Raw genomic sequence first — 23586 nt, forward strand, 5'->3', positions numbered from 1 at the left:
CACAACTTGACACCAGAAAAATCTTCTGATTCCCGCTATTAAGCAATTATTTCTTTTTTTAAAGATTTTATTTATTTACATTTATTTTTAGAGAGGGAAGGGAGGGAGATAGAGAGAGAGAAACATCAATGTGCGGTTGCTGGGGGTTATGGCCTGCAACCCAGGCATGTACCCTGGCTGGGAATCGAACCTGGGACACTTTGGTTCTCAGCCCACGCTCAATCCACTGAGCTATGCCAGCCAGGGCTAACAATTATTTCTTATATAAAAAGACTGGTCCTTTTTAACCATTTTCCCACAGTATCCCAAGGGAGACATGCATGAGAGGTGTTCTTATGCCAGACAAATGGTGAAATATGTTGCAGTGTGTGTGAAAAGCTTGGAATGGACAGGTAGCCATGGACAATGATATTCTGGGAACTCCCAGAGAAGAAGAAACAATGAGAAAAAGTAATGGCACATATCCAGAACTAAACATAAAAACATTAGTAACCTTTGTGACAGAGAAAGTTCTGATCCAGAGGAGGAGATTCCTGTTTCCTTTGATGTATGCAATTCCAATGAACATTTATATATTGAGCACAATCACAGATGAGGAACTACAGAAGGTACTATAATTGTAGGGGCTGGCGAAAGGGGCTAGAACTAGAAGAGAAAGACCACATAGCACATGAATCTGAGTGGGTCTGGGGAAGAGTCTGAGCTCAGGTGAGAAGCCCAAACTTCTCGGCCTCATTGTTGTGTATTCTGGCACATTGGTCAGTCAAACATAACAGGCTAGGAACGAGAAAGGACTGAGTTTATGAAGGACTGTTAGCTAATGTTCAGTTGGCTTTCCTTTCATTAGCCCACTCACGCTCTCCCACAAACTCCACAGGAGAGAATCTGCAGTTTCATAAGGTATCAGGCAACATGAGTCCTCTTAGCCAGGGTCTGGAAACAGAAAGTAATCTCGCGCTGTGTCGTTCAAATTCTGTCCAGAGTTAGAAAATTTTAAATGGTGTTTAGATCGAAGTACTGAGTGGCCAGTGTACTTTATTATAGGAGAAAATAGCCAATATTCCAAAAATGGAGCCAGAGAGAAGTGGAAATGTCATGAGTTTTTATTACATACTCATCAGGCTTATTATGTGGTGGTATATTCAATAAAAGCTGCCTATCAATTACAAAATTATATGCAAAAAATTATAAGGATTTGTATACACCCACTGAAGAGGTATAGAATGCATGTAGTAGACAGTGCCAAAGAGCCTTTTGGGACTGCCTAAAAGAATATCACTAATTTTTACAGTGTACTTCCATTGCTGGAGCTATTCCAGCACTGGCTTTCTATAAAAATCATTTCAAGTTTAGAATTATGCTATTTGCTTGCAGCAACATCACAGGAGCAGTAGTACACCATATGTTCCTACTTAGCAACTTAGTCTATAAGTCTCAAAGCATGTACTGATTTGAAAATTGAACAGGAATTATAATTGTTGAGTGACGCTATGAGGCAAGTTGTCTTGGATTACTAAGCTATGCAGATGTCTGATGTTATGTAGGAAAAGAACAAAACTTTTTTTTCCTGCAGGATGACTAAAATCTTATTTATGATTGCCAAAAGCAGTAAATTGATTAAGATTCCCTAAAAGACTATCAGGTAATGAATTCTGGAATGCACTATATTACAGTAAACAAAAGGAATGGTAAGTGCAAAATTTAGCTAAGGCCATTAAACTTACGTGATTTGTGAAGTTTATTTCCCCCCAGAGTATATATGATCTTACATTAGTCTAATTTTTAGAAGTAACACATTCTAAAAAAATTCTCATGTATGCTACATTATTAAAAGATAGTTTTATTCTGGCACAGCTTTACAAAGACAAAGTATCTGGAGTTCTTACTACTTCATAAATTTTCACTGGTATTTAAAACATTTTTAGCAACTCCTGACTGAAATATTAAGAAAAATAAAGTTAGCTGTTTGATTTCAGTCGGGCTTAATATTATCCATCCGCTGTACTTGAATTTAAAAATCTAAGGGCCCAAGCTCTTATGATGTATATGCTTTGAATTTCTAATCCCTTTTCCAAAAGTCTTTAAGAAGGACATAATGATTCTCTGAGAGGGAGCAGCTGCTTTATAACAGCAATCATTTATTGAGTTTGTGTTTCTACTGTTTCAAACAAATTCAATTAGCCCTTACACTTCAAAACCCTAAAGGCACCAAAGAGATGATACTGGGTTGCTCTAATCTAATAGTAATACTAAACTTGTCAGTACAGTTTTGGGATTGATGGTTAGAAGAAAATTAATAGTAACATTTTTCATTTTTTAATCAAACAGTCCTATTCAGAACCACCTATGGATCTTGGAGGCTACTTAGCTGAATGAATTCCATTCTGTAAGAATTTTAAATGCAAAGCTCGGCCTTCCAAAGGTATTCTGAGTGTGGTCAACTCAGCTGAATGGGAGGAAATGTAGTCCGGATCTTTGAACTTCACGATGACCTTCTCGTTTGAACAATAGAGTGTGGTTTCTAGAATGTCTGCCAAAGGAGGCAGTGACCATAATGACTTCTAAATGCAAAGTTCACGGAGAGGCAGGTCTGCCTCTGTTTTTAGTTAAGCACAAGACATTTGGCTCTTAGAGAAATTTCAAAGCCCCTCAAAATGCATCCCTACCATATACATTAGATTTAATTCACTGACAACCTCCATGAAGAACAACAGATATTTTATCATCCTCCTACCCCTACCCTTCCCAGTTAACAACTCTACTGGGCAGATATGTAGGCATTGAAAAACGACACTACATTTTCGAATTTCCACCATAGTCACTGTTACAAGAAACTTCAAGCTACTGTGGTTTTATAGTCTTCTAGCAAAAAAAAACATGTTCAAGCCTACAAAATGTTCCTATGAATTTACCCTCACTTTCATTCACTCATTTGTTTATTTTTTGCTTACAATGTTCTTATATATTATGTTATACTGTACCCTGGGGGCAGTTATAATTTTGCTTTAAATGTCCTGGCTGGATTAAAAGGCCTGGTCTTAAGCATCTAAAAATAAATATGTAAGCATTTACTTTTATCAATGTAACCATCGGAATTTTGTTGTCAACTTCTGACAATTAAATACCTTGTCAACCATTCCCAGCAAAATGGATACAAACGTGCCCTTGAAAGGTTTCAATGATATCATGCATTTTGGCTTGAAAACTACCCACCTGATAGATTCTGAAAGCAGCCATACAGCGCCGATTGGCCACGTGATTTTGGTTATAAATACAACATTTTATTGAAAACTGCTGCAACAGTGGATAATTAAAACTATTTGTGGCATGTGTAGCTTATAATGATTAACTTGTCTCTAGTCAGAAGCACAAATAACCTGCACCTGTAAAGACTTTATTTCCTAAAGGTAAAACAACTGTTTAGTAAAGATCATGCTGGCAAAACAGCTGCTTGCTGTTCTGGAGGGAAACAAGGTAGCGTCTTTCAACAAACGCCAACTCCGGTGCTTTATCAGCTCTATCTCATTAACTGGAAACAAGGCTTAAATGCTTTGTTTATAAATTATGATTATTCCTGATTGCGGCAGTTACTGATAGTGCTACTCATTTGCAATGCAACTCTTTGAATTTGTTTAATTACAATTTGAAACAAGGCAGAGAAGATTAATTAACCCACCTGGCTGGCTGGCACATAGTCCTGGCTCGGCTCTGTCATGCTCATGTACATGTTCTCACCGTCAAACTGCGAATGAAATAATAGTAAACATTGAGCAATCTTGACTGTGTGCAGGGTTTTTATTTGTGTGTGTGCATGTTTGTTTGTTTTGTTCTGTTTTTCACCACCAAACTAAAAAACAGTAGCCATAAAAATAATACTGTGTTTGGGAATACGAAAAATCAGTCCTAGCGACTGAGCCACATTTTTTCTTTCATGTTTCTGTTGTCATCCTTCCTGACCTTGGATGTCAGTGATTTGGAGTAATTAGTGCTCTAGTAATTACAGCAAGCAAGCAAGAAATGAATGGCTTCCTTTCATCTGCAATCTGTTTTAAAACAAAATGGCTCATTTTGCGTACCATGTATACATATTGCAGTTTGGTTGTAATGAAGTATTAAATGAGTGGCACAATTTCTGGGGGAAAAAGATAATGGAAAATAAACTAAGGCACAGCTCAATGCATTCTGAGTTTAGCTCTCAGAAATGAAAGAGTGCAGAGCTTTCATAACAGACTAAAACAGGCTTCATCACAATAGCCTTATGATTAAAAATTTTAACTTTATGACAATATTTAAAAAAAGCATGTGCCACTACATCCATGGCTAAGAATGATAACAATAATGAATAACAATAAAAATATACAAGCTTGATGATTAAATTTCCCTCTCTAAAGTTTCTCAATGACATAGAATTAATGTAAGTATTACAAATGCATAGAAATCCATACACACATTTACAAGTTCAGAACAAGATGGGAGGAGGAAATTCACCAGGCAGAGCAATTGCAGAAAGATGTAATAGTTCATGCAACAGCAATAACAACAACATACTTTCCATTATTTGGGTTTTTGAAAGCAGTAATTGCTCCATTCATATTTAATCCTCAGCTATCTTTAGTCACTTGACAAATGGACAAGGCATTTCTTTTTTCATTAGAAGAAAAATTCCCCAAGGAAATAATCAAATGAACTAATATAGCCAGTTTCAAAGAGCTGAGTCTGAATATACTTTCATTGGCAGACTAATTTCAGACACAAGAACTTGAAAATCTGAAAAATTACAATAGTTTTCAAGGCAGAATGATGTTATTGATGGAGGTGCAAGCACTGAGTAACATGGACATACTTCATATACCATCAAAAATTGTGTTATAGACATCATATTCCACCACCTATGAGGTGCTAGCTCAAGAGGGTTGTATGAAACATAGGGACACACCGAAGCCTCTGAACTGTAGTCAACAGAAGTGGATGCCCTGAGTATTCACATAAACATCAGTTGTATGAATAAAGACCTCCCTAAGGATGCTGAAGCACTCATGAGGTTAAGTTCAAAGAACCAAAGGATTTCCTCACTCATCACTCTGCAGATATATTTCATGTTATGTGAACAACCTTATCTAAACGGATATGAAATCACTTATTGAATGATGTGGTTGTTCAGACAAATCAGAAATAGCACACTTAGAAAAGACTAGCTGGACATTTTGGTAGCTTTGTCATCTGGCTCAAGAGCTCTGAGTCCAAGTTACTTACCCAAGGTTGCTTTTCCATCAGTCAGGTGATTGATCACCTTCAACCCAAAGACAATCCTAGCCCCAGTCAATCTGTCTGTTCCTCCTGACAGCTCAAAACTTGACAAAGCATCATTTAGCATTTCTCCACCCACATCCACTGTTGGTTTGTTTGCAAATGTTTTTAATGTCAAGATGCCAAAGAAACACTTAAAATATGGACAGTTTCTCTGACTATAACAAACTAAATTGAACAGAAGTAGTGAAGTGAATCAAACACTCCACTGCCTGTGCATATTCTATAAATGTGTTACTTTCTATTCCATCTTCTCTAACTCACTTGCTAAATCTGGTGTCATTTTCAAGCCAACTGAGGCTTTGGAGTTTTGGTTTTAGTCTATCCAAAGTGTATGCTAATTAAGCATATTCAATGTTACTGCTCTTGATAAGGACTCTTTACTCAAAAAGTACCAATGTTTAAATAATATTGAGCCAAGGCTATAACAGCATTTTATAATAAAAGGTATGTTGCTATAGGCACAACTATTTTGTTGAATACGTTCTATGTCCCCATGACCTACCTATATCTTTACATTAACTGATGTGTATTACCTGATTTAATCTTCATAAATACCAAGATTTAGATATTTTTATTACCTACAGTTTATAAGTTAAGACTAAAGACACAGAGAGCCCTGGCTGGGGTAGCCCAGTGGATTGAGCATGGGCCTATGAATCAAAGGGTCGCCGGTTCGATTCCCAGTTACAGCTCATGCCTGGGTTGCAGGCCAAGCCTTCAGTAGGGGGCACTTGAGAGGCAACCACACATTGATGTTTCTCTCCCTCTCTTTCTCCTTCCCTTCCTCTCTCTCTACAAATAAATAAACAAAATCTTAAAAAAAAAGGCACGGAGTTTAAGCCAGATCCTCAAGGTTGCATAGCTCTTAAAAGGCAGACCTAAGATTTAAAGCCAAGCAGCTTTGCTTTCTAGCATATACACTTAACTACCAGAACATATGCATATAGTCCAAATCATAATGATAAATTAGCTATCAATTTGGAAAATGTCAATAAATTTCCAAAGCATATCATTGGCAATATCTCAATGATGTTGAGATATTGTTTAAGAATGTGTACAATATTGTGAGACTTTCAAAAAAAACATAAGTCTCAAAGAACAAAGCCAAGAAGTATCATACTCCCTGACTTCAACTTATACTAATAAGTGACAATATCAAAACAGCATGGTATTGGCAGAAAAAATAGACACACAGACCAATGGAACAGAATTAAAAGTCCAGAAATAAACTCGCATGTATATGGGCAAATAATTTCCTTTTTAAAACAATTTTTATTTATTGATTTTAGAGATGGAGAGAGAAACATCAATGTGTTGTTCCGCTTATTCATGCACTCATTGGTTGACCCCTATAGGTGTCCTGACTGGGGATGGAGCTACAACCTTGGCATATCAGGATGACACTCCAACTGAGTGAGCTATCTGGCCAGGCTATAGGCAAATAATTTTCAACAAAAGAGCCAAAAGCATAAAATGGGAAAAGAAAGCCTTTTCAATAAACGATGCTGTAACATTGAGCAGCCACATGCAAAAGAATAAAACTAGACTGCTATTTGTCATCATACACAAACATTAACTCAAAATAGGTCAAACCTAAATACAAAACCTGAAACAATAAATTACAAAGAAAACATAGTACTAAAGTTCCAGACCTTGGTTTTTAGACAAGATTTTATGAATTTGACTTCAAAGGCGAGGAAAATATTGTAAAAGCAAAAATCAATGAATGGGGCTTACCAAACTAAAAAGCTTCTGCACAGCGAAAGAAACCATCAGAAAATGAAAAGGCAATCAACCAAATGGGAGAAGATATTTGCGAACAATACCTCTGATCAGGGTTCATATCCAAAATATATGAAGAACTCATACAACTTAATAACAAGAAAACTAGCAATCCAATTAAAAAATGGGCAGAGGACCTGAACAGACACTTCTCCCAAGAAGACTTACAAACGGCCGACAGATATGGAAAGACACTTATACCTTCACTAGCTATTAAAGAAATGCAAACCCTGTAGGGGGTGGATGAGAGGCAACCACACACTGATGTTTCTCTCCCTCCCTTCCCTTCTCTCTAAACATAAATAAATAAAATCTTAAAATTTAAAAAATACAATGAGATAGATACCACCTCACACCTGCTAGAATGGCTGTTATCAACAAGACAGGTAATAACAAGTGCCAGGGAGGTTGTGAAGGAAAAGGAACCCTCATTCAGTGCTGGTGGGAATGGACACTGGTGTAGCCACTATGAAAGCAGTATGCAGGTTCCTCCAAAATTAAGAATAGAGTTAGCATATGACCTAGCAATCACTTTTATGGGTATCTACCTGGAAAATTTGAAAACATTTATTCGTAAAGATACATGGTGACCAACACATGAAAACAATTGAAGTGTCCTTTGCTTGATGATTAAATAAAGAAAATGTGGTATCGTGTACACACACACACACACATATACTATTCATATACATATATCACATTTGTGACTACATGGATGGATATTGAGATTACCATACTAAGCAAAGTAAGTCAGATGGAAAAAGTCAGGAACTATATAATTTCACTCATAGATGGGACATAAAACTGAAAGCAACAAATGAACAAACAAGATAAGCAAAAAGACCTCATAGATACAGACAACAGTATGGTGGTTACCAGAGGGAAAGGGGGGTGGCAGGAGATAGTGAAGGTAAAGAGGGTCAAATACATGGTTACAGAAGGAGATATAACGATTGCTGGTAAACACATGATGCAATACATAAATAATATATTATATTATGGGATCATACACTTAAAACCTAACCAATGTCACAGTAATACATTTAATTAAAATGTTAAGAAATAAATTTAAAAAATCCCATGAGTCTTGGTGAACTATCGGTCTGGTAATCAGGCTCATGAATGTCCCTGGATGCTTTGTAATTAAACCTTAAAAGGCCAAGATATGGTGATAATTAATTTTATCAACTTGACTGGGCCACCTGGTGCCCAGATATTTGGTCAAATACTGTTCTGTCTGTGAGGGTGTTTTTGGATGAAATGAACATTGGAAATGGTGGACTGAGTAAAGCAGATTGGCCTCTCTAATGTAGGTGGGCCTCATCCAATCAGTTAAAGGCCTAAAGAGAACAAAAAGGCTGATATTCATGAGAAAAAGAGGGAACATCTCCAGCTTGACCAGCTTGACTGTTGATCTGGGATACTGGTCTTTTCCTGCCTTCATTCTTGAAATGGAACCTCACCACTTCTTGGGTCTCAAGCCTGACAGCTTTTGTACTGGAACTATATCACTGGCTTCCCTGTGTCTCCAGCTTCCCAACTACAGATCTGGGGACTTGTCAGCCTCCATAATTGCATGAGACAATTCCTTATAATAAACCGTTTCTTTGTATACATATACCCTGTTGTTTCTCTGGTAAACTATTAATCTGGCTTCCTCTATTACTACCAAGATATTCTCAGCTCTTCCAAAAGCCTTTTTCTGGAGGAGATACAAAGTAGAAGCACATGAAAAGCTGACAGTTATTTCATGCTATTGCGTGCATTTCTAAAGGGGAGCTGTAACCATGGGGATTTTGCTATGAGAGGCTGTGGCCTCACAGAATTCAATCCTGTTCCCCAGGCCATCCCACATACATCCACACCTCTTTGTTCAGAATGCTTTGCTTCTCTTTCACTTGTTGAAATTCGCCTTTCGCTCTGCAGTTCCCCTAAGTCAGGGCTGGGTTCTCTCCAGCTTCTGAGCTCCTTCCTGTAGGCAGTTCTCTGGTTCCAGCCATGTCTTGTTTTTAGGCGACTAACTCCACTGGCCGTGAGCTACCAGAGGACACAGGGTGCACCTTAGATATCTTCAATGCCTCTATATCTTGGGGCCAGCACATAAAAAGTCCTCAAAAATGTCTAGTTAACAAAAATTAAATAGTATTTGCTTAATTAAATGCATTACCTTCCTAGAGAATTCAGTGACTTGGAAGAGAAAGAAGATTAAGCTTTTAGAGAATGGTTTGAGGCTTTTAAAGGCATCAGCTCAAAGTCTTACAGTGAATTAAAGTAGGTTTTATAGAAGTTGATGTCCTTATAAAGAAAAATATAATATATAGGAATGGCCAGGGCACCATCACTCAAATACTAGATCTACTTCTTCCTCAAGATTTTTATTTAAGTAGAAAACATATAGACTAGCCAAGAATCAAGAAACCCAGGTCTAAATGAGTGTAAGCCCTCTTTCAGAAGAATTTTGAGTCACCAAACTAAAACACATATGTGTGTGAGGCCTAGCCTTTCCCCTTGTGGTTGGACAAACTCTTGGATGAAGGAAGAAAATTAAGCCAAAGTTCCAGTGGCCCTTCACCCACTGCCCACATAGACCCTGTCAGGTTAATGTCATTATTGTACTTCTCACCCTCCACCGGGTGCCACTCTGTCCAGGAAGTGGTTCCAGGGATCTCACCAGGCCTCATGCTGATGCAACATCCTCAGAATGCATCCTGGGTCATGGGTGTGTATCAAGTTGTCATTTCAAGTTTGGATTATATAGTGCAATAGAGTCCTAGAATTTTGGTCTTGGAAAGGTCCTGATGGCATCATATCTGGACTCTCATATTATGATAGAAAGAAACAGACTTTTGTTGGCCATGTGTTCCATCTGTGCATAGAATCAAGGCCCAGAATTCTAGTAGGAGAATTGTCCACTATGACACACTACTTTATACTCCATCACTCACAAAAAGTGGGGTGTCAGACTGTACACTATCTGTGTGTGGCTTGTTTGTATACTCTAGTCTCAGCACGGCATCTGCATTATTATCCCAATGACTCCACTTTCTTTCACCTGAACCACATATTAGATGAACCTTATTACTAATTGTTGCAATAGCGTTGTTTCATTAAAAATTACTAACTACATTTTCCTATTCTTTATGTTTATCCCAGTTGTATTCTTAGAGTCCACTGAATTTAGGCATTATAACTTTTTAAAATGTATCTAAGCATACTAGGGCTTTTAATTTCCATGTATTCTCAATTTAAAACCTGAAGCAAAGTTTGAAAGAACGAATAGGCTGACTTATTTAAATCTAAATGTAAGTGGCATCAACTCAGGATTAGCCTTTCTGATCAAGTGCTTTTATACTCTTTATTGTGTTTTTATTTCAAAGCACCAGGGGATGCAATCACATAAAAAGTCATTTATAATCTGCAAGTACAGTTTTTTGAAATTGTTTTTAGAGGATATTAACCAAACCCATAATCCCAAAGAGCTTTTCAAACTAGGTAGTTATTATTTCTTCTATTTAAAAACTGAAAGCAGACATCCAACACTGTCTGAACATAGTGAATGATGAGCAAAAATGGGCAATATTAGGCTACCGAAACCAGTAAAACAAGAAAAATCAAAGATAGAATGTGAAGTGCAAATCAATCATTAGTGCTGGTACAGGAAATGGAATCTTTTTAAGGAAACCATTAGAAGAAAACCAGCAAACTGCTGCTGGAGAGGGTCTGGGAGGGGGACGCCTTGTGGAATTCATGGAACAGTACCACGTTGTACAGCCTATAAAGGGAAACCTTAGATTTCTGGGTGTCCACTGAGGAATATTTGATACTTCGATTTTTTTTTAAAGAGCTAAAAATGGAAATGTTTGTAATAGGAGTTAATGTGATATTTCTGGGAGGATGCATTATAATAAATCATTATAAGAGAGGGTAATATCCTCAAAATAAAATACCCAATTTTGTGTTGCTTGGCTTAATATAAGACTACACATCATCTAGTGTTTTTGTTTGTTTGTTTTGAATGGAATAACTAACTTCGGTTTAGGCCATGAAATCAAAGACTTCTGCTGTCTCACATAGAGCGAGGCATTTTGGGAGCTCTAAGCATCATGTGAAAGGTAATAATGTGCACTGAGCTTGGTTGTCATGGCTGTTCCTACGTACGGTAACCAATGTTACTATATCCAATGTTAATATAAATGTAGAGCAAGGCGTGCTCCAACACCACCACCCAATCTTCCATTCTCAAGGAAAAAGGTCAGGAGACACTAGAGAGAATGCATGTTTATCTTCTAATTCAAGGCTGAACTTGCTGATGCAATAGTCTAAGGCAGTCTGCCTCCATGCCAGCCAAACTGAATGGAACCAGTGCTGAGCACAGCGGGCCAGAAAAATGACTCATAGGGTGAGGAAAGCTGACCTGTTAGTGCAGGCTACCAACACCCAAGGATGAGAAAACAGACTTGCTCTAGCAGTGCCTTGAATGGATGTGTGTTACAACCTGGGAATGCACAGAGCTGAACTAGGAAAGAGAAACACCTTTCTGTTGGGTTCCTGTCACTTGAACTTGGGTGGTAAACACTCTGTTGCAGATCTGAATTCATGGAGAGAAAATGCGATCTGTGCATAGCACAGCTGCTTGGAAGACACAGTGACAGGACAGGGAGAATGCTACACTGCCCACAATAGACTATCACAACCATGACTTAGCATCTGGACTCTGTTTGGAACTGAATTGATATTCTCATTTTTGTTTTAGTGATATACTTATGTGGGAAGAACTGCACATCATGTCTCTTTTGCTAACTTTGAGAACTGAAATTTTCAATAATGATGCTATGTATATACCTTGAATTTGTCCTACACTCAACTCAGTGGCATGACTCAGAGAGTCATAACAGCATTTTCCCTCTGAGGCTAAGTGTATGGCTGCAATACAATATTTGTTTGTTTGTTTGTTTTTTAAACAAACTCACTAAGTTTATTAACTCAAATGAACACTATTCTGTTTCGTCACCTTATGTTGTAGATTCTATATTAGGATAATGATGCTACCATGGTTCAAACTAGTTTTAACATTGGCAGGCATTTTCTAATTGCATTAAGTATACTAAAGCATTTAATTTTACTAACAGTCTTATAATATGGTGACTGTTCTTAACCCCACTTTACAGATGACAAAACTGAAACACAAAGTATTTAAGTGACTTGTCCGAGACAGATCCAGTCACGTGTTCCCCAGGTCGGCTCAGCCCACCTGACCCTCAGGCCTTGGCCACGACCCTTTGCTTCCAGGAATGGCTGGCACCATTACCATGGTCATTCAGCCTTAGACACACTCCTTGTGCTGCCACCACAGCTACAGTCCTGGATGCCCCAAGCCTGGCACCAACTTACAGCAAGAAGTTCTGCACCTGGCCGGAGCTGAAGAGGTTCTGCCTTTCCCAGAGTCGGTGCCACCGGGCTGGGAGGACACATCCAGAGAGTGCTGAGGAGATGTGGACCAATGGAGAGCACCGAACCTAGCATCCCCTGGGGACTCTTTAAAGAAATCTCTCAGACCCAGTAACCAACGATGATTAGTTGCAAAGCCGTGGCACTGTGAACACACGTGCGTCCTGGTTTGCTCTTTCTGCTTCCTTGTTCACTTTCTAGCTCCCTCATTCTTGTTTTCCTGGGCTTGTACCCAGAGTGTTACATGCGAACTTTCACTATAGACTCTGCTCTCTGGGGAGCCTGGACCGAGATGCTGTGCAGTGGTGCACAACCGGACAGTGTCAGGTCCCTCAACTTCAGGCCTACACTAACCTCACCCGTCCTGGTTCTGCCTTCATTATATTATTTTTAAGGATCTTAATTTTATTTTGAAGTCCTGTGCAAAGACAGAAACAAATGTATAGAATAGTAATAAATAGAAGAACTAGGATTTTCCTATATCAAGAAAACATCAGTTTCAAGAAACTAAAAGCAAGTTCCTAGAAACCATTAACTCTAAGATTCCAACACAAAGCAATTTATTTTAATTTAGGCATCATTTAAGAAAGAAAAGAATGCGTGGATAAAAGCTTCACTATACCACCAAATTCACTCTGGTGCATTTAATGAAAGTAAGTATAACCAAATCAAAACACGCATGATACACACTTTTAGTTTTTACTAAAACGCCTCCACAAGGTGCCTGATGCTGGAAAATCAGGAGCAGTGACTTCAGATTCCACCTAGGAGCCTTGTTTTGGGAATGAATTCCCAAGTAATTTTTGAGTTTCTACAGATCATAAAGCTATAAAACTATATACCATATCGTTGAAACTCAGTTCAGTTTCAAATAATTGCTTCAGAACATTTCTCTGACTTGTCATGTTTTAGACAAATTTTTTTTTCTGAATCCATCTAGTAAGGGAAGAATTTGAGAAGTACATCCAAAGTTGCTGGCAATCCTTCCCTAAGCTCACTTATTTCCACATCATATCAGCTCTCACCTCATTTACCATGACACCTAAATCCCACATAGATGTGGAATGAAAAGTATGAAAGCCATTACTTTTGGGGGTTTGCTTTTTATTGCTAGTATTCTCTTTTAAGCATAGTGAACTTTTTCTAGTTCCTGATATGTAGAGAAAAAGGCGAGAATATTTTTCTACACATGTCTGGTCCAGAAGAACATGTTCTGCTCTGGGAGCCCCTAAATAAGAAAAACAGAAGGGACTAGCAGAAGTTCAGAGCCTTGAAAGGTTATGAGACTTGACTGGCAAGTGTACAAAAGAGATGAACAGAGAACTTAGACTGGTAAGGCGGCACTTCAGTGAGATAACAAGTATTTTCAAAGATTTGAGGACAATTTTTAAATAATTTTGAGATTAATAGTGGTAGTGCCAAATAAAAATATAAAAAAGGAAGGTACAGAATTATTAAGATGGAGATTCTCACTTCCCTCTTATTGTTACTCAGAAAATAAGATTGTGACTACATATAACAATAATGCTCCAGGAATAGACTTCTGGTAGTTAGTCTCCTAATGGCAGGACAGGTGTTAAAATAAATATATTTTGGTACATTCAGGATGAACCTGAGCATGCAGCAATGCAAGCAGTTCAGTCTAGGTCCACTCCATTTCCTTTTTGAGATCATATTTAACATTTAATTTTTTCATGTTCCAGACAGGTTGCTTTCTGAATGAAAACAATTCATTTCAAAGAACTGGATTAAACAGAAGGGGAAAAAATCCTTCAAGTCATTCAGTATGGGCTTGTCCATTGTGAAAGAAGGCAAAGTTCTGTAAGCATGGATCTTTTGTTTAAGAAACTTGAAGTCATTCCACTTATTTGTTATATCAAAGGAGTTTAATTTTGACTTTTCTTTAACATCTTCAAATACTATATAGTTATATCTCTTTTTGCTCCCTGTTTAGTCTCCTTTTTTTAAACAGTGATTTCATGTGACTTTCCCTTCTGACTTACCCACCTTTATATGACAATTATGGTGTCACCTTCCTTGCTTTAGCTTAGGGCTTCCTGCACAAGGTGTCCCTTTCCCAAGGCACATTCATACCAGCTCTTGATGGACTTCAGTTTCACAGTTTCTTTTTATTGTCCTTTCATTTATAGCAGTTCTAACTACTCCCCCTAGATCATTCTCCCAGTTCCGTTTGACATTTTTTTTTGAGGGGGGATATTCTCCCAAATGCTTCCTCCTCCCTTTTGCCTCTGTCCTTTCCACGGCAGCACGTGTTGCCAGACACATGTTGGAGCTGAAACTGTAAGTCTTGTTTCTGAAAAGACTTGCTTGCTTCTCCTGAACACCTTATTTAGACTGCATGGTGAGGGGTGATTGGTTTCCTGTTTTACTTTCTAGAATGGCACTGTCTGATGCTGTTTTGCTAAAAATGGAGACAATAGTACTATCAAGGGTGAGCCATCTAGCATGGTCTTGCTGTTATATCAAAATTCAATGGCAAGCAACCCATTCCCAGATGTAATTATTCATTCATTCATTCATTCATTCACTCAACAAATGCTCACTTTCACCTACTGTTGCCACACCACATTGTCAGTAATGGCCACTAATATTTATTTTGAGCCAGGAATACACATGCTTGACTTAATTTAAGCTTACAACAACTTTTTGAGGCAGCCAGTTTTTGTGTCCTTTTTACCAATAAGTAGAATAAGGCTTAAAGAATTAAGTCACTTGAAAGGTGTAGAGCAAAGCCTCAATTCCAGGTCTGTCTGATGGCCGAAAAGTACCTAATAAGAGATTTGCTAAGAAAACAAACTCCTGGAAGGAAGATCAATCAACATGCAAGACTCAAATATCCCAAAGTGACTAGAATTAATGAACATCATAACCTATTCAATGATTACCAGGAGAATTGACTTCAATATACTATTTTAGTGACAATACCAACTTAAGAACAATGGGTATTTCCTGTAAGTACATACTCCATGCCACAGTCCACTCTAATTGGCCCAGAACAGTCCTTAGCAGATGCAGAAGAAGAGAGACTACACAATCCTGATTCAGACTATGGTTTGAGACCTATCTCTGCCTCTCAGCTATGGAACTTGGGAAGATCTGGCCACTGTGAACCCCCATGGCCCTATTACAGGATTGTCATAAGGGCCAGACCTGCATGGGGAGGTGCCTAGCATAATGCACATGTCTAGCAGATACTCAAAGCAAGTCCCATACTTTCTTTTTACTGCTTGATGACCTAGACTAAATGAGTCTGAGTATAATAAACTTGTCTTCTGCTCCTCCACTGTTTAAAGTCCTTCAATGATCCCTATGGTTTTCAAGGTAAAGTCTGACTTCCTTAGCTTAGAACACAAGGCCCTTCCTGATGTGAACAGCTGCACCGCTTGTTTATGACTGGTGTTCACACTAACTGGCCAAGGTCCGGGTCATGCCACGTGCTAAATATTTTTAACATCACTCCTTTGTGCCTCTCTTGTCACTCTCTCTACATTTCATCCTCGCTCAGTGATTTTCATATAGCCAAAAAATCCCTGCCTTTGTTCCTTCCCATCATCTCCTCTAACTGGAACACCTTTCACTTCCTACTTGGTTATTTTCCTCCCTATTTCCCAGCAGTAAGATGATTATAGAATGAATCAACCAACCTGGTACACTTGTGAAATAGTAAGATGCTAGTATTACAGATTATGGTTGAACAACAGGCCTAAGCTTGGACTCACCCAGCCAAGGAGAATCTTCCCCAGAAGGTAAGCCTTACCTGACATCACTGATGATTTAAAGTCCCTTCTCCGTGTTTCTGAAATTTCTGTATGGCATCTGGTGCTTATTGTATTGTCGTTGTTCCGCTACGTTATTTCTGTGTTGGATTATGAGCTCTCGGAGGGCAAGGACTTTCTTATTTATTTTTCTGTCCCCAACACTGAGCATCTGCCTAGCATACATTACTTACTAAATAACATAAAATGGTTAAATAAATCCAGTGCAATATTGTAAGAACTAAAAGCATTTCAGATATCTCACTGTTTCATTACTCTGCAGTTACATTGACCCCACATGATTTCATTCCCAAATCAATTCTGTTCATGAAAACAACTGATCCTCCAGGATCATTGGACAAAGCTTCCAAAAACCAGACCACACTCTGGCTTTCCATTTTTTTCCTGTTCTATAGGGACTGAATTTTCTTCAGTCACTCTAGTTTGGATAATTGTAAAGAAGCTCATTTTAGAAGAGCCTAGATCATAGTTAAAAGCTTCATGGCACCGAGTAGGCAAGTCCAGTCTCAGTAAGCAGATTGTGCCCATGTTGCTCTCCATCAAGCGGGTTTATTTTTTCACGCTGACATCAGCCTGCTGGTGAACATATTGCTCTCTGAACCATCTCCAAATCTATACTAGCAGCCTAATGAAAAGCCGACTGGATTGGCAGACACAGTATAATTCATCCCTCCCTTTTCCCCATGTGGTTTGTAATTCAGGGCCTCTTGTTCCCTTGCAGGTATAGCAGAATTGCACAGAATTTAGGAGAGATTCCATCATGGAGTGGTTTGAAGTGAGAAGGCCCAGATGAGAGTCTTGATGCTAACATTCTTAGCTGACTGATCTTGGAAAGAAGAATAAGAAGTATATTTCTTACATGCAATTATTTCAAATTCAAATGAGATATGTAAAAGCATTTGTAAATTGTAAAGTGTTAAACATATAAACCCTGTGCTACATTCTGGAAACTATGGTACTTCCCCTAATGGCAAGTTTATTTGACTGTTTCCATTATTAATTGGAAAGAATGATAGGCAGAAAGTAGTGGAAAGAATCAGTCTCAATGTGCCTTAAATTAGCCTGTGAAAAAGTCTTTAATATGGAAAATGATACATAGACCTAATTTTTTATCGCTATATATGTAAATGCAGATTCCTACCTTAAATATTAGAAAAGCAAAAAGCAATGAAGCAGGCAAAAGAAAATAGAAGTGTAATCACTAAGTAAATGGAAAGTTTGTAGAGCATTATGTGTGTATGTATGGGTATGTAAATATGTGCATATTTATTTACTTTGTGTGCATACAAAATATTTTTCTCTTGAAATGTTTTTTATTTGGCTAATACTTAAGATATTTTAGGTCGCACAGGGCAGCATCTATTATGGTGCAGTATTAAAAACTACCACACGAAGCTGCAGGAGAAGTTGTCTGAAAATGCCAACACACTACTGACCTCTTCTCTTAAATCATAGAGAAAATATTACCCAGCCATGTAAACTGCACAGTACGCATTCACTAAAATTGCTTCAGATGAATTTATTACCATAAAATGAAGATTTCAGACAGTTTGGGCGTACAAATTGCAATGTTATACTTAAATATATAGTAGTATAATGTAGGATGGTATAGATCTTCTATAGCATTTTATTTGCCATTCCTTTAAACTTTATGCATTAAATTATCCATAAGATAACAATTGTTCTTTGTATTTTATGATACTACATAACAATTATTACTCTAGTTCAACAATTGTGTAACCTTACATAACCATAGATACTTAAGCTGTTTCAGTAATCAGTTAATGTTCCTTATAATGCTCATATCAAAGAAATGATGTATTCTCTACTACTCTGTAACCTACTACTTCACCTTCTGTAAGATATATTACATTATTAATATCTTTTGCACATTTCATATTTGCTATAAAAAATTTTGGCATAATGTATTTTTATAACTATTAAGTAAATTAATATTAATGTTAGATTAAGTGATTTCAAGATTTTCTTGGTTGAAATGCCCTCTGAATAGTTTGAAGCAGAAGATACATATTTTAAATCTATCTAATGAATCTTCTCTCCAAGAAATCCTTCAAATTACTTGAGACATTAAACTTGAAACAAATAATTTAAACATGTATTAAAGTTAGAATAGGATAAACACTAAACATTAGAGCAAGATTAAATGATCTAAGATGGATTTTTATTTTAAAAGCAGAACAATGTTGCCTTTTCTTCACAGCTAACCTACTTTCCTCAGAAAGTTATATTGCAGTTCCGATTCCCCATTCTACTTAATTTAGGCAACAAAAAGATCTTAAGTCATGTGACAGAAAATAACCAGCCTCTAATATTTAAAACCCATATTTAATGATGCCCCCATTACATTCGATTTTCAGGCAATGAAACTACATTTGTAATAATCTACTTGTAGTAGTGGTTTTAAAAGTTAATGGATTTTTAGTCAAAACCTGTATACTGTAACCTCTATGGAGATTGTAAACTGTATTTTTTAAAACTGAATTTTCACAGTCAGATTATTGAAAAAGAAAGGGCTTGTGAATATGCATTTATAGGAAAGTCTGTGAGTCTCAAACATCTGCCATTTTCTCCATAGCTCCTCCCTGTATTTTACCCACTAGCAGTCACTGAAGACTGTTTTTCAGCCCAACATTCTTTAAAGTGTGAGGCTGACTCAGTGAAGGGTTTGAGGTATTTCTGTAGTGCCAGGTATGTCCACCACACAGTTAAGCAATTCCACAGTTTAGATAGTTATCAGCATTCCCTTGGATCTTTTTTTAAATAAAATATGTAGGAAGAGTTTATTGTGCACATAAGATCAGTTCACAAACTGGGAGCATCTTTATTATTTTATTTTTTATTGAATTTATTGGGGTGACATTGGTTTATGAACCATACTGATTTTAAATGTACAACTCAATAAAACATCATCTGCATACAGCATGGGGGGCTCACCACCGGAAGTCAATCTATCCCCATCTACCCCCTCCCATGCCCCCCCGCCCCTGACTATTTTTGGTTTCAAAGTTTCATTTTATTTTGTTTTTTCAATTGATTGCCTCTAGTTTTGCTCATTCTACTTAGTAATATCATGATGGTTACACAATGCAATCTATATCTTCTATGGAAGTGGTTTTCAACCCCAAGCAAGTCTGCTCCCTTTTTACTGTCACGACTGAGCAGTGCCACTGGCATGCAGTGGGAAGAGGCCAGGGATGCCTGCGTACATGCTATAATGTGCAGGACAGCCCCACAGAAAAGAATTACCCAGCCCCAGCATCAACAATACTGCTGCTGAGGCACCCTGCTCTGTAGCACTGAGTGTGAGGTTCTGGTCATTTTTATGACAAACTATGGGATGAGAGATGAGATCAACTAAGAAATGATTCACTTAAGTAATAAAGGTAGCTCCAACTCAAAATCAATTAATAAGTTTATTTAAAAAATCATTTAGATATGGCCTAAGTAATTTGCACAATGCCATGTAATTACCCAACTCTTACAGGCCAATCGCACTGTTCCAGGTTCTTCAGGTATGGTGTTCAAAACCGTTCAAAACCAGAATTAAAGAGCCCTCAACATTCCATGCTTAAACTCCACTAATTCAAAATAAGCATACATTGTATTACATAAACTTGGGAGATACAATTACTCTGGGTAACTAGGGAATAACAAAATAGATTCTTCAATCTACACATAAAAACTGCCACTTGCCACAGTTAACACCTAAATGTTATAAGAAAAATTAGCAATTTGTTAATTAGGATTCTATTTATCATTTCATGCACAAATCTAATCATTTGTTTGCAAGATGCTGCATCTTTATGAGAAACATTAGCATGTTCTTAGGACAGTGGATATTTCCACATGATGTTATCTGTCTAAAAAGGACAATTCTTTATAGCAACAGAAAGCAGTTATATCTAATTCATAGTATTCATTATTTTTTGAGCACTCTTCCTGGATATCAAGCTGGCATAGATATTGCTCTTTGAGAAAGTTATATGTAATATGTATATATATGAGGTTGGGAAGAAAGGTAGACACTATTTACTAAATCTATCTCTCCCAAATACTGTTATATTTTAAGATAAAGTAAAGCTATCTACTTCAGTTTTCGAAGAAAGGGGCATCTATGACTAGGTTATCTTCTAAAAGCAACTAATTTAAAATTAATTAATAAGTAAACTGAATTTGGAACGCACTCCATAATTTTAGGCAGCATGTTTATCTCCCCAGTTGTGACATAACTGATTAATAATGGTATGAGTTTCATTCATTTAGAATGTGGTGGTTGGGCACCAAGGGAAGTTCCTCAGGAAAGTATAGAGCAGCTAAGGGAAGTATGCATTGGATTCAAGATGGGCAGGCAATTCACAAAGTAGATGATACTCCCAATGGATGACTAAAAGTGAGAAAGAGGAGCCTTCAGTCTGAGAAGAATCAGAATATATAGCCGATGTGAAGTGTTCAGAGAAAAAATCTAGATAAGGTAGAACTCTGGGAGGAGTTAGCCTGAGATCCCTCCATGCCTTGAAATGGCAGACACTGTCTGTACTGGTGGGGCCACCCTTCAACCTGGCTAGGTAAGTTTTATACACAAGGCAAGGTATATGCACGTGAAGTGCTCTGACAATCTTGGAGGAAATGAACCACCTGATTTTGGCATTTAAACACTATTCATTTCTAGATAGAAAAATATAGAATAATAGACTGCTATTTAAAATAGCATATTGCTTAGATTTTTTTTAAATAAACTTCATTTTTAGGGCAGATTTAAGCTTACAAGAAAATTAAGTACAAAGCACAGAGTTCTCAGGTACCCCTGTCTCCACATGCACTCAACGGCCTGATTATTGACATGTCACCACACAGTGGGGCTTTTGTTACAATCCACGAATCTACACTGACAGCTCATTATCACCCAAAGCCCATGTTTTACATTCGCATTCACTCTTGGTATTGCATATTCTGCAGGCTTTGTCCACCACAATAGTATCATACAGAAAAGGAGCTACATTGATAGTTTTTTTAAAAACATATTTTGTCTACAGCACTGAAGTTAAGAGGATTCTTTCCAGCCAGTACGGACTCTGTCTACCTCCCCAAGGTGCTGTTGCTAAAAATAAAGCCTTTAGTCTAAGCTCCTCCTTGTAGTCCTCACCACACTGAGTATTAATTGCATTTTTCTTAAATTAACATTAGGAAATGGTTATGGAAAATGATATGTCTATTTAATGCTCTGCTCATTTGACATGATATCTTTCCAGAAATATCTGTAAGTAGATACAGAATTTTACATGGATTAAATGTCAGTAGTTGATTTCATAAAGAGGCAATACCACAATTATACTTCTTGTGCTGTTCCATACTGAAACTGAATTTCTGGGAACACTTCCAACTATCCCCCACAGTCTTTCTAGGTTAGTGACCAGGATATTTGCAAGTGACTAAATTTGTATCATTTGGGCAAAAACTCCCATTTGTGTTTCAGGCTATCTTGATACAGACAAAGTGAAGTAGAGAATTGGCAATTATCCTATTAATTTGATGAATGTGGACAGCCATACCAGGTTTTTCAAACCACCAGATAGAATTTCTTTGTCCCAATGATCTAATGTATTAACCAGATAACTGCCAAGACTCTTAACTTCATTCTCTTCCATATACATTTATTCATAATTTTTCAGTATTTCCAGTATCAGCTACTTAAGGGAAATGTATGTAAATGTATGGATATTTTTGCACTAAAGCTGTACTTCTCACTCCATGTTGATGATATAAAGTGAAACAGAGAAAGAACATAGATAGTTATTGCTATTTTTGTCCTGCTTCTCAAATGACCAGTATATATTAAACAGCAATATGGCATGGTGGCTAAGATCAACAGCTTTGGAGCCAGCATGCTTGAATTTAAATGCTGTCTCTGCCTGTTCCTGGAAGTGACAAATGTCTCAGTTTTTGCCTCTGTAAGATGGGAAACAGTGCCCATCTCAGGGTCATTGTAAAGATTAAATGAGTCAGTGCCTTTACATTGCTTAAAACATAGCTCAGATCACAGTAAACACTGAATAAGTACAGCTATTACCCTGATGTGAAACTCGTTGTCCAGGTTGGTCAAACTCATGATGGATCTTTTAGGAATGAAGACATGTCCTAAAACTAGATTTTGTGGATGGTTGTACAACTCTGTAAACTTAATAAAAATCATTTCATTGTACAATTAGCACAGTTACATTTCATGGCAAGTAAATGACACCTCAGTAAAGCTGTTAAAAAAAAAGACTGTCTAGCCTTGTTCACTCAGTAGCATTATGTCCCAGAGCCGTTAAAGCCTGAGAGTAAGAAATGAGAAGCATGGGGGAAGGAAGAGAGAAAATGTGAAGGAGCGAGGGCCAGTTCCCTTTCTTCTTGATCCTGTTCAATGAACTTAAGGTGGGAGTAGAGCATCTCATTAGCTGTCTCCTTCAGCTGCTTCCTGAGCCCACAGGTTGCTGTCACTAATCTCTCCAGTACTGGGAGGCAAACTCAGAAAAAGCCTAACAAGGACTCTGCTGTTTCAAGTGTGTCTTGAGCCTACTCCCAAACACCTGTTTCTTGCAACCCTGTTCTTTAAAATTGAGTACAAATTAACAATAATTACTTTCTTAGTCCTGTTACCTCATTGACTGATTATTTAAAAAATTTAAAACATTCAAATACATGAAGGCTGAATAACATACTATTAAATAGTGAATGGGTTAACAATGAGATCAAGGAAGAAGTGAAAAACTATCTGGAAACAAATGAAAATGAACATATAACCACCTAAAACCTATGGGACACAGCAAGGCAGTCCTGAGAGGGAAGTACATAGTGATACAGACCTACCTAAAGAAGATAGAAAAATCTCTAATAAACAACCTAATCCTACATCTAAAAGAACTAGAGGGACACAACAAACAAAGCCCAGAGTGAGTAGAAGGAAGGAAATAGTCAAGATCAGAGCAGAATAAAATAACATAGAGACTAAAAAAGCATTAAAAAATCAATAAATCCAGGAGCTGGTTCTTTGAAAATATAAAAAATATAGACAAACCTTTAACCAGACCTATCAAGAAAAAAAAAAGGAAGAGGACCCAAATAAATATAATCAGAAATGAAAGAGAAGTTATAATTGTTATCACAGTATTACAAAGGATTGTAAGGAATTACTAAGAACAACCATATGCCAGTATATTGGACAACCTAGGCAAAATGTATAAATTTC

The 23586-nt window shown here is 37.4% G+C and overlaps 1 protein-coding gene across 5 annotated transcripts in view; it reads right to left on the reverse strand.

The window, feature by feature from the left end:
* Positions 1 to 23586, reverse strand: part of TOX (thymocyte selection associated high mobility group box) — a 304166-nt gene that overhangs the window by 138811 nt on the left and 141769 nt on the right. For 4 of the 5 annotated variants that reach the window (XM_045861498.1, XM_045861494.1, XM_045861495.1 and 1 more), the window contains exon 2: positions 3677 to 3742. In XM_045861498.1, coding sequence (XP_045717454.1) covers positions 3677 to 3727 — 51 coding nt within the window. In that variant the 5' untranslated portion in view covers positions 3728 to 3742. Of the gene's footprint in view, positions 1 to 3676; positions 3743 to 5253; positions 5317 to 23586 lie in introns of those variants that run through there. The other variant, XM_045861496.1, reaches the window with a different exon arrangement.

This window comes from Phyllostomus hastatus, unplaced genomic scaffold (genome assembly GCF_019186645.2).
Source record: "Phyllostomus hastatus isolate PE091 unplaced genomic scaffold, TTU_PhHast_1.1 phas_scaffold_21, whole genome shotgun sequence".
NCBI lineage: Eukaryota > Metazoa > Chordata > Mammalia > Chiroptera > Phyllostomidae > Phyllostomus > Phyllostomus hastatus.